Here is an 11,046-nt window from a genome sequence, read left to right as displayed (position 1 = left end):
TCTTCTATAAAAAGAGAGAACATCCACGGTTTGAAGCAAGGAGAAAGTGTGAGAGTACAAGGCACAAAGTTCTCAAAGCTACCTGAGCTAACAGATTTCTCTTCTCCTTTAATGTATTCTGTTTAGTATTTTTTTGTTTAATTTTGTCATGTCTTGAGTCTCATGGAAAAAAGGCAAATAGTGAGGTTTGTATGAAAAAGCCTTAGAGCGGAAAAAGGTAGAAAGTGCAAAATTAAAAGAAAAAGCCATAGATGTCCTTAGAGTTCCTTTGTACATCTGTGTTGTGTTTCATGATTCTGTGAAAATCTCCTTGTAAGTTGGGTTAGCACTTTACAGTCTGTAATCAAGAAGATTATAGTGAAATTCCATCATTGTTGTGATAGAGACTGGATGTAGGCTGCACTGCACTTAGCAGCTGAACCAGGATATATCTGGGTGTAATTTTCTCTCTTCTCTACTCCATTTCTGTTTCTACTGCACAGGAGCTAAAACTAAAAATATCTCATGTCAAGTGACGAGACAAAAATAAATGTCTCGTGGCTAGGGACGAGACAAAAATAAAAAAGTCTCGTAAAGTTATTTCAAAGGATAACAAGTGTTACTAAGCAAAAAAGGGAGCTAAGATTCAACCCCCTTTTCTTAGCCACTGAAAAACCATAAGTAGTATTAGAGCTGAACAATATAGTAGTCCTTGTTGCTTAATATGATTTCAGCATTGAAAGTAAGAATGTTTTAATTAATTAAACTCCAGGGTATGCAACTATGCATATTTAAGACCTTGCTATATATGTGTTATTCACATTACGATGGACAGTCATAATAAGTCGTAACATAAAAATAAATACGTAGTGGCCAAAAAGCCAAACCCAAATAAATAAGACAGCTTGTCCTCTCGTCGCTATACATATATTGATCCCTTTTATTTATGTAGATGTGAATGAAACGGTAAAGGTAAGCAACGAGTAACGAACAAACAAGTAGGGTTCACATGTGTGGACCATTTTTCTCATAAATACCGCATTCATTCACAACACTTCTCAAAACTCAGTGTTTCTGAATTATGTATTAAGTATTAAGTATTAACTAACTCATAAAGCCATAAACTATAATACCATATACACTAGTTCTATTCAATAAAAAAAATGTAGTGACTCCACAGTCAGGTAAGTTTTATTTTACTTATTAAGAGTTTAATAGATATCAAAATATTAAAATTAATTGTGATGGACCAGTGGACTAACCCATGCACTATGACACGTTCCAAATGTTAACAGACAGAGTTTGTTATGCAAGAATATAGCTTCATTCAATTGATGTCACCGCTTGAAAATAATTCCACTGAAGACTACTGTCATCCCAATAAACATGCTTAAGAAATCATCATCACTTTAGCTTCTTTCTAAAACAAGTTTATTAAAATTTTAAATCAATAAAATCCAACAATAATACTACTTCATTGACAGTAAGTACATTTTCCTAGATTGTGTGTTTAAGGTAACACACTACACTACACAATTCTTGTACTGATGAATTCATGTCTGTGACTCTGTCTCCATAAAAGTTAGTCCAATTTTAATTTTTTTTAGTGCCACTGTATATATCTACATGCCATAGAACTATAGAAGTAGTTTAATTTGCAATGTAGAGTGAAGCCACGCAATAATGGGCATTGACACCTGTGATTATGAGTGCCATTAGTGAGTAATATAAATACAAAGGAGTTGGGTCTACTCAGTAGTTACAGCTCACAAGTGCGGTGCCCCCCAGCAAGGACTACACCACCCTGCTACTCTCAAATTGTGAGGCAACAACAACAGCACCCTCCATTTTTGGTTTCTTCTCTCTCCTTTCTTTCCTGCAGTGAAGGAGAGTGTGCTTGGGGGGACAAACATGGAAACCAGCTCGGTTTCCAAGTTGGTGCTTTCGTTGTTGTTTTGGTCAGCATTATTGTGGGTGGTTGAGTCAAGTGTAAGCTATGACAGGAAGGCCATTCTCATCAATGGCCAAAGGAGAATCCTTTTCTCTGGCTCCATACATTATCCCAGAAGTACCCCTGATGTAATGACCTCTTCTTCTTTATCTTCAACGAAAGAAAACACATAAAAATTATATCTTTACCAAATTCTCACTTTGTTGGTGTTTGTTTTCTTTTTTTGTGTGAAATGGGGTTATGTATAGATGTGGGAAGATCTGATTCAGAAGGCCAAAGAGGGAGGCATTGATGTCATTGAAACCTACGTCTTTTGGAATGTTCATGAGCCTACTCCTGGCAATGTATTTCACTTTCTCTCTCTCTCTCTCTCTCTCTCTCTCTCTCTCTCTCAAGTCCTTCTTTCTGTCTAACATTTTGAGCTATGTTCTGTGGTGTTTTCTGGGGATGTGAATGCAATTCAGTACAATTTCGAAGGAAGGTATGATCTGGTGAGGTTCGTGAAGACAATACAGAAAGCAGGGCTATATGCTCACCTTCGCATTGGACCTTATGTCTGTGCTGAATGGAACTTTGGGTACCTCACTTTCTTCCCACTCATTTTCTGCTACATAATTATTTATTACTACTTTTTAATTGTTTCATTCTTTTATTTCTAACTTGAAAGTTTAGTTGTTGGTCTTGTGGGGTAATGTTGGCTTGTTCAATGATGTTTGCTATCTTGTAATGTGCAGAGGATTTCCTGTTTGGCTGAAGTATGTTCCTGGTATAAGTTTCAGAACAGACAATGAACCCTTCAAGGTCTCTCTTTTTTTGGTTTACATTATTGCCTTTGTATTGTATGGTAATTGATTATTATAAAGCAGAAAACTTTTTTCTGTTTCTTTCAATTGAGATAGTTTTATTGATGTTGCAGAGGGCAATGCAAGGGTTCACTGAGAAGATTGTGGGAATGATGAAGAGTGAACGTCTCTATGAATCTCAGGGTGGTCCTATCATACTCTCTCAGGTCAAAATCTGTGGCCTTGCTTGGTTTTTGTTTTCTGAGAACTTAAAAAACTGCCAAATTTTCACCAAATTGTTTAGTACTCACTCAATAGCTGCTATAAGATAAATTGTCTTCCATGGAAAGGCACTAGTGGCTGCAAACTTTTCACTCTACCTCTAAATAACTGGCTTTAATAACGATAATGACGTACAATGAAAAATATGTTGTTTCAGATTGAGAATGAGTATGGGGCACAGAGTAAAATGCTTGGACCAGCTGGCCAAAATTATGTGAACTGGGCTGCAAAAATGGCTGTCGAAATGGGAACTGGGGTCCCATGGATTATGTGCAAGGAAGATGATGCTCCGGATCCAGTGGTGAGCACACTTTCTCTTCCTCTTGTAATGTGGTACTACTACAAGTGACTGCATATTCATCACTGCAAATTGATTAAATAATATGTTCTTGTTCCTTATTTTGTGACAGATAAACACTTGCAATGGCTTTTACTGTGATAAATTTACTCCCAATAGACCCTATAAGCCTACAATGTGGACCGAGGCTTGGAGTGGCTGGTAACCATTTTTGTTGTTGATCTTACAAATTGGATTTGCTTCAAAATGAGTAACATACATCTATGAATTTTTCTGTCATGTATAAAGGTTTTCAGAATTTGGTGGTACAATTCACCAAAGGCCTGTCCAAGATTTAGCATTTGCTGTTGCCCGATTTATACAAAAAGGAGGATCCTTTGTAAACTACTACATGGTTGGTTCTACTTATACTGGCTTGAGAAGTTAAAACATTTGGCGATGCTGATTCCTACTGCATATTGACTTACCTTGCATTAATATGTAGTATCATGGAGGAACCAATTTTGGTCGAACGGCCGGAGGCCCTTTCATCACTACCAGCTATGACTATGATGCTCCACTGGATGAATATGGTGAGAGACCGAAATTTCTGAATTATGCAAAGGCTAAATAATGAATATCAATAGTTTTAAGTTCAAAGGCTTACCATTCATCACTTCAAAACAAGCCTTACCTACTTTTGTGAAAAACATCACAGGATTGATCAGACAACCAAAATATGGTCATCTAAAGGAGCTTCACAAGGCTATCAAGATGTGTGAGCGAGCTTTAGTTTCAACTGATGCTGTTGTTACATCATTAGGGAGCTTCCAACAGGTTTAACACAAACACAAACACACAGAGTTTTCATTATTTTCTATTTTGATTTCAATGAGGCATCTAGTTTCTTTACTGATCAGTGGGTATTTACCATTTCCAGGCTTCTGTATATTCTACAGAATCAGGAGATTGTGCTGCTTTTCTCTCAAACTATGATTCAAACTCTGCTGTTAGAGTCATGTTCAATAATATGCACTACAACCTACCTCCTTGGTCCGTCAGCATCCTCCCCGATTGTAGAAATGTCGTCTTTAATACAGCAAAAGTATGTACAAAATTATGGAATTTGAATTCTTACTGGCCTTTTGTACTCAGGGACCATAATTATGCATGCTAGGAGAAAATGTGTTCACTTTTAAGAACTCAACGAAACAGTACAAAACTTTTTAATAACCAATGAACTGATATTCTCCCTGTACTAGGTTGGAGTGCAAACATCTCAGATGCAAATGATGCCCACAAGCACTCAAATGTTCTTGTGGGAGAGTTTTGATGAAGATCCTTCTTCTATGGATGACAGCTCCACAATTACTGCTTCTGGTCTCTTGGAACAAATAAATGTTACGCGGGATACAAGTGATTACCTTTGGTATACAACTAGGTGAGCCTGGTTTTCTAAGTTGCTTTGGGTTACTCCTTTTAGTGATTTAATTTCTTACAACTTAGATTCCTAGCTTACTGAGAAAAAAGTAGAGTTGTTCCTTATTTTCACTCTACCATACATTGACATTATATACAATATAAAGTCCTCTCCCAAAACACACACACACAAACAACAACAAATCACTTGCATAAATCATGAAAACAAATGGTTGATATTTCTAGAGGCTGGATTAAGTATGGGTATGGAAGTGATCTTTACATGGTTTACATGTTTTAGATTAGTATCACTCAGAGTCTATGACATTATGAAGGAGCCCTCCAAAGGTTTCAACAATATGATAGTGATTTGGGAAACACACTTTTGAGTTTTTTGATGATGGTAATTTATTTCATGCAACATGTCTGCAGTATTGATATAGGTTCATCTGAGTCTTTCCTCCATGGAGGTGAACTCCCAACTCTCATTGTTCAGTCCACAGGCCACGCTGTACATGTATTTATCAATGGTCAACTATCTGGTAAGTAGCTTGCTTGTTTCTTTAATAATTCTTCTTGTCATCCAATTAGTAGTAAACATGATAAATGTTTGAAAAACAGGCTCTGCCTATGGAACAAGAGAGGATAGGAGATTCACATATATTGGGAAAGTAAACCTCCGTGCTGGAACAAACAAAATATCACTGCTCAGCATTGCTGTTGGACTTCCAGTAAGTTAACAGCTCTTACTTCTTACATCCGACGGCAGCGAACTTTGAATTCCGGTAAATATCAATGATTAATAACTTCATGGCTGATACCATTCTTTTTCTGTTGTTTCACAGAATGTGGGAGGACATTTTGAGACATGGAACACAGGAATCCTAGGTCCAGTTGCACTCCATGGACTTGACCAGGGAAAGTGGGACTTGTCTTGGCAGAAATGGACTTATCAGGTTCCTTCTCACTTCAGAAACTTATTAACTTGGCTTGGTTACAAAAACAAAATCTTAAAAGGCATGCTCCTCTTAAATAGGTTGGTCTGCAAGGAGAGGCCATGAATCTTGCATCTCCAACTGGAATCTCTTCTGTTGAGTGGATGGAGACAGCAATAGTGGTGCAGAAAAAGCAGCCATTGACATGGCACAAGGTAAAAACTAAAAACAGACACAAATGTCCTTAAGGTTGATTGAAAAACCAAACATTTGCTTTGAAGAATGATAAAATTGATTTGGCAAACTGCAGACTTACTTCGATGCTCCTGAAGGAGATGAGCCATTGGCATTGGACATGAAGGATATGGGTAAAGGTCAAATATGGATTAATGGTCAAAGCATTGGAAGATACTGGACTACTTCAGCGGCTGGCAATTGCAGTGACTGCAACTATGCTGGCTCTTTCAGACCTCCAAAGTGCCAGCTCGGTTGCGGCCAACCGACTCAGCGATGGTAAATGTTGTTATTTTGTTGATTCTTTAGTAGTTGGTGCTGGTGATGCTAACTACTAACTACTAACTAATTTTCAGGTACCATGTTCCTCGATCTTGGTTAAAGCCAAATCATAACCTGTTGGTTGTTTTCGAGGAACTCGGGGGCAACCCTTCGAGTATTTCACTTGTGAAGAGATCAGTGAGCAGTGTGTGTGCTGATGTGTCAGAGTATCACCCAAATATCAAGAACTGGCACATTGAGAGCTATGGCAAGTCTCAAGAGTTCCATGCTCCCAAGGTTCACTTACATTGTAGTCCTGGGCAGGCCATTACTTCCATCAAATTTGCAAGCTTTGGAACACCTTTCGGCACTTGTGGCAACTATGAGAAGGGAGTTTGTCATTCTCCTGAATCCTATGCCATCTTGGAGAAGGTACTCTAACTACCAAATTACTCTTCATATCACAGCCCAAGTAATGAGTTTTTTATTTGAATTATAATAGATAGCTTATGCTACTTATCTTTCCATTTGACAGAAATGCATAGGAAAGTCAAGATGCACAATCACAGTTGCAAACAGCAACTTCGGTCAAGATCCATGCCCCAATGTCATGAAGCGGTTATCAGTTGAAGCTGTTTGCTCTCCATCTGCCATCAATTAGAGGGGCTGATTGGTCAATGAGACACCCTTTTATCTGTAATGTGAAGTGGCTTTTACAAGAAGTAAATGAAACACTAATAATAAAGAGAGGACCATAGGAAAATTTAGTGGTAGCTGAAGAAATATAGTTTGAGTTCCATAGCTTTTAGGAAGAGAAGTAGCTATGTTCTAAATGTGGTGCCAAAGGCACGAGTTCATGAATTCGTTTCTTTTTCCATTCCTTTTTTTCTTTCTATGTAGTTGGGGTTTGGGTAGAAGTGTTTTGTATAAAGTCATTCACTTTGGTGGATAGGTGAATCTAGAACCAAGGGTCTAAAATTTGGACCCTTGTGTGTGTCCTAAGAGTCCTAGTTCCCGTCCTTCAAGTTTTAACAGGTTATGGGCACTGGGAAGTTGTGTGATTTTTCTGTGTATGTATTACTGGGTAATCAAACTCCAAGGTTCAAGTTAGGAACGGATCCTACAGTAACCATACTACCATGGAAAAGTTTATTTAAGTTCTCTTTTCTGTTCATTTTTGTCTCTGGTGGCCATTTTCTTTACATAATACTTGTGTTGCTTGAACATACAAAATACAAAACCCGAATTTGCGTTCGTGATGATATAAAAATAGTAGAGCATCATGAAAATAAGAAAAGATTTACTCATTTCATGGTTATATAATTAAAACGCGTAATATTTCTCTTTATTTTATTAAAATCGCATTATCAAAAAGTAATCCTACAAGAACTATTTTCATTCATGTTCAACCAATTCTCTCCCTCCCATGTTTCAAAGGTCCAAACATACTGTATAACAATTAACAAGTAAAATTAGATCAATCCATTTCTCATGTGCAATCACGAAGTCATAGTACAAGACTATTCAGCATTATTTTTAGACAGAATAAAGGACGAAATCACTCACTAAATATAGATGACAAGAGTCGCCACCTATACAAAGATGTACGGTGAAATAACACAAATACCTAATATGTATCCGGTACTAGAGTATAAAAGAGATAACATCACACACTACGTCTATGGCATTTTAAACATGAAAGTAACACCAGCAAGTTAAGCACTGGCTGTAGCCACATGTTTCTCAAGCTTCTGCTGCAGTTCTTCCTTCTTTGCTCCCACCACTTTGTCAATAATGGTTCCCTCTTTCACAAACACAAAGGTGGGCATTGCCTCCACAGCCCAGTCTTGAGCAACAGACTGTAGTTCATCCACATCCACCTTCAAAAATATGACATTTGTAAACTTCTTAGCCAACTCAGCCAGGAAAGGTGCAATGAAGCGGCATGGTCCGCACCATGAAGCAGTGAAATCCACAACAATCTGGCATGAAAAAAGCAATGATATCCAAGATTTCCGGTTATGATCAATGAAATATGTAACCAGTAACACTCAACTGATCCTCAAGGAAATTCACCTCCAACTTTTAGCATAATACTTAAGAATAAATTAAAAATAAAAGCTTCAGATGTCTCAAAACGTCCTAGTATGCAAAATATCTAAAACAACATTGTGGAGCAATTGTTTCACCAATGAGACAAGAAATCACACACGCAATTCTTATTCTTCCCTTATTTCCAAGATTAACAGTTTGTCACAACATTCCAAAAGGGTTGAAGAGTAACCATGAGTTTATTTTATTCTCAAACATTGTTCCTCGCTTTCCTTTCAAAATCTCAACCTTTTAAACACCCTTAATGGAGATCAAAGAGTCCAAGACACAGGTTATGAGTTTCTTGATTATAATCTTCAAATAAGCAAGAAGCCTTCACTTTAAGCTCCTATTATTATTTTTGCATATCAAGCTAATGATCATACTGTCAATGGCAACAACTAAATAATCACTGCATAGTAGGGCAGAACTTATTGCATCTCACCTACCTTGGATCTAGGTATCTCAGATTCTCAGGGACCTAAGAACCAACAGGTGTAACAGAACCATAGCTCATTACAGCCAACATTAGTCAATCCACTGAGCGCACTCTTGGTCTAAGTGGAATTCATCCCCAATTTAACTCCAAAAATTCAGTCCAAGTATTGTTCTAGTTCAATTGTATATATCAATTAGGCCAATTTGATAACTATCTCGTGATGGAAATACAAAGATACTGGAAGACAAATCAATGTAGAGAAGAAGATAATTACCGAAACAAACAAACAAACATTTCTCTATCTGGGACAAAATTACCGAATTTCCTGTTTGCACCCAAAAATTAAGGACACTGAGGACATGGGACACGACTTCCTGTCTTATATTTCCAATTCCTATCCTGATAGACTTACCAAACAAAGCCTTAACTACTACAACGAGAAACGAGAGGGGAAAAATCAGTGTTCCATATCATTATCTTGTTTCTGTACCCTCTTAATTTGATCAATTGGAACCCCTAGCTGGGCTAGTTGGTTTTGTAACAGAACCACTAAGCTCTAAGTTGCTTGATAAATAAACCTAGGGTCAAGTTTCAGAAACACGAAATGATAGCAGTAACAATTAGTAACCATCATGTTAATCATCATACTAATAACATAAAAAGCCAATTACATGAGAGCTTAGAAGGAAAACAAAACCAAAAACAAAGAACACAGTTAATTTAGTACGGCGATGTGAATACCGAAGGGAGAAGCATAACAGCAACAGGGATTTATCGAAAAAGAATAAATGGAAGGAAAAAGGAAAGGGAAGAACAAACCAGCTTCTTAGATTCATTTCCCTTCTCGAGCTGTTGGGTCCATGCATCAACGGAGTGGCAACCGATAACCTGTCCCTCTTCTGATGAACCAGCCATTCTCTCTTAACTCGCTCTTACCCCTTTTTCTTTTTTCTCTTTCTCAAACGAAATACTGCACCAACAAACCACAACAAACACACAGCGTAAGATTGTCACCATGCCACCGCCTTTAAATATGCGAGACGGGTACCAATCCTCTTCCCAAAAACCCTCCTCTTTTTGCCGTTTTTACGAATTTGCCATCAGAGTTTAATGTGCAAACGCAACGTGTTCTCACGCGGAGATTCCCATGCAAAATTGAATTGCCCGACATATTAATTAATAAATAATTAATGTTAATTAATTTATTTATATATGACTGCTGAATAAGTGCGTTAATCTTATCCCCAAATTGGCAATATTTATTTGTAATCTGCAATTTATAAATATGATTTGATTTGTAAGATAATCGAATCCAATTCAATCTATACTCTAATTTTATCCAATTACGTATTATTTAAATTTGTAAATTCGCACTAAATAATAAATAAATAAATAAATAATATATATATGTGTTATTTTAATAATTATTATTTATATATATTATTTTATTTTATTTTTATTATTTAAAAAAATAAATTATTTACATTTTAAAAATAAACATATTTAAACAAATAAAAAACTTTTATTAAAATAAAAAAATAAATTTTATTCAATTTTTTTAAGAAATAAATTTTTTTATATATTTTTATTTTAAAATATCTGATCTGCAAATATACAAATGGATTCGATAATAAAAAATATAAATACTAAATTTGATCCAATAAATTTAGTATAAATCGACACAAAATATTAATTATAACTGATTTAATTCAATCTATAAATATTCCTATTGAATAAAAGAGTACCACTTAATCACAATACTATTTAAGAAAAAAGTTCTAAAAAAACTATCTACTAAAAATATTTACTTTAAATATTACTCAGATTTTCTTTTATTTACTTAATCAATAAGCAAATTCCCCAATAATAATAATAATAATAATAAGCTGCTTTCTCGCCGTGCAGCTAACTACAAAACAAAATCACCCATAACGCACTGAATTCAAGTCAACATCAAATGATTTTTTGTTTATCTCGCGGCGAAAGGCTTTTGAATTTTGCCCAAATTTTCTCGGTTTGGAAGATTCTTCTATTTACTAGTATTTTATTACTGTCTGGAATTGGAAGGATCAGATTCTGCCTGAAGTAGCGAGTCTCATTGTTAATATCACTTTGGTCCCTTTGAAAAGTTTTATAAATTATTTTTTTAAATTTTTTACTTATAAAAAATAATAGTATTAATGTCGAATATAAATTTTGAAATTAAATTATAATTTTTAAATTTTTTTTTAAATATTTATAAAAAAATAATTCTTTTTATAATAAAAAAATTTTATATTATATTTTTTAAAATTAAAAATTTAAATATAAATAATTTATTTATAAATTATTTTTAATATGGATATTTATTATTTAAATTGTTTTTTTTTAAATTAATTAAACCGTTTATTCAATGT

The 11,046-nt window shown here is 35.4% G+C and overlaps 2 protein-coding genes across 2 annotated transcripts; one reads left to right on the top strand and one right to left on the bottom strand.

Annotated features, from left to right (window-relative positions):
* The first annotated feature begins 1,661 nt into the window (after positions 1-1,661).
* On the top strand, positions 1,662-7,281 carry LOC130982019 (beta-galactosidase 3). The gene is made up of 19 exons (XM_057905835.1): positions 1,662-2,058; positions 2,179-2,274; positions 2,395-2,507; positions 2,665-2,731; positions 2,847-2,939; positions 3,152-3,295; positions 3,405-3,493; positions 3,581-3,686; positions 3,777-3,864; positions 3,990-4,108; positions 4,212-4,376; positions 4,534-4,712; positions 5,123-5,232; positions 5,312-5,421; positions 5,536-5,646; positions 5,727-5,840; positions 5,936-6,138; positions 6,216-6,552; positions 6,656-7,281. Exons 1-19 carry the CDS (start codon positions 1,891-1,893, stop codon positions 6,779-6,781), a joined length of 2,538 nt encoding a protein of 845 aa, XP_057761818.1. The 5' UTR covers positions 1,662-1,890; the 3' UTR covers positions 6,782-7,281.
* Positions 7,282-7,579: 298 nt separating this feature from the next.
* On the bottom strand, positions 7,580-9,710 carry LOC130982020 (thioredoxin H-type). Its single transcript, XM_057905836.1, has 2 exons — positions 9,470-9,710; positions 7,580-8,102 (listed from the first exon to the last, which is right to left on the bottom strand). The coding sequence occupies exons 1-2, from the start codon at positions 9,563-9,565 to the stop codon at positions 7,836-7,838; spliced, it is 363 nt and encodes a 120-aa protein (XP_057761819.1). The 5' UTR covers positions 9,566-9,710; the 3' UTR covers positions 7,580-7,835.
* Between the last annotated feature and the right edge of the window lie 1,336 nt (positions 9,711-11,046).

The sequence above is a fragment of the Arachis stenosperma genome, chromosome 5, assembly GCF_014773155.1.
Source record: "Arachis stenosperma cultivar V10309 chromosome 5, arast.V10309.gnm1.PFL2, whole genome shotgun sequence".
Classification (NCBI taxonomy): domain Eukaryota; kingdom Viridiplantae; phylum Streptophyta; class Magnoliopsida; order Fabales; family Fabaceae; genus Arachis; species Arachis stenosperma.
This window is presented reverse-complemented; position numbering and strand designations above follow the sequence as displayed.

Excerpts from the sequence above, each read along its gene's own strand:
- LOC130982019 (XM_057905835.1), top strand. The coding sequence starts at position 1,891 with ATGGAAACCAGCTCGGTTTCCAAGTTGGTGCTTTCGTTGTTGTTTTGG. Across the intron at positions 4,713-5,122 it reads TACCTTTGGTATACAACTAG|TATTGATATAGGTTCATCTG; the intron begins GTGAGCCTGGTT and ends ACATGTCTGCAG. Across the intron at positions 5,647-5,726 it reads GGCAGAAATGGACTTATCAG|GTTGGTCTGCAAGGAGAGGC; the intron begins GTTCCTTCTCAC and ends CCTCTTAAATAG.
- LOC130982020 (XM_057905836.1), bottom strand. The coding sequence starts at position 9,565 with ATGGCTGGTTCATCAGAAGAGGGACAGGTTATCGGTTGCCACTCCGTT. Across the intron at positions 8,103-9,469 it reads GAAATGAATCTAAGAAGCTG|ATTGTTGTGGATTTCACTGC; the intron begins GTTTGTTCTTCC and ends TTTTCATGCCAG.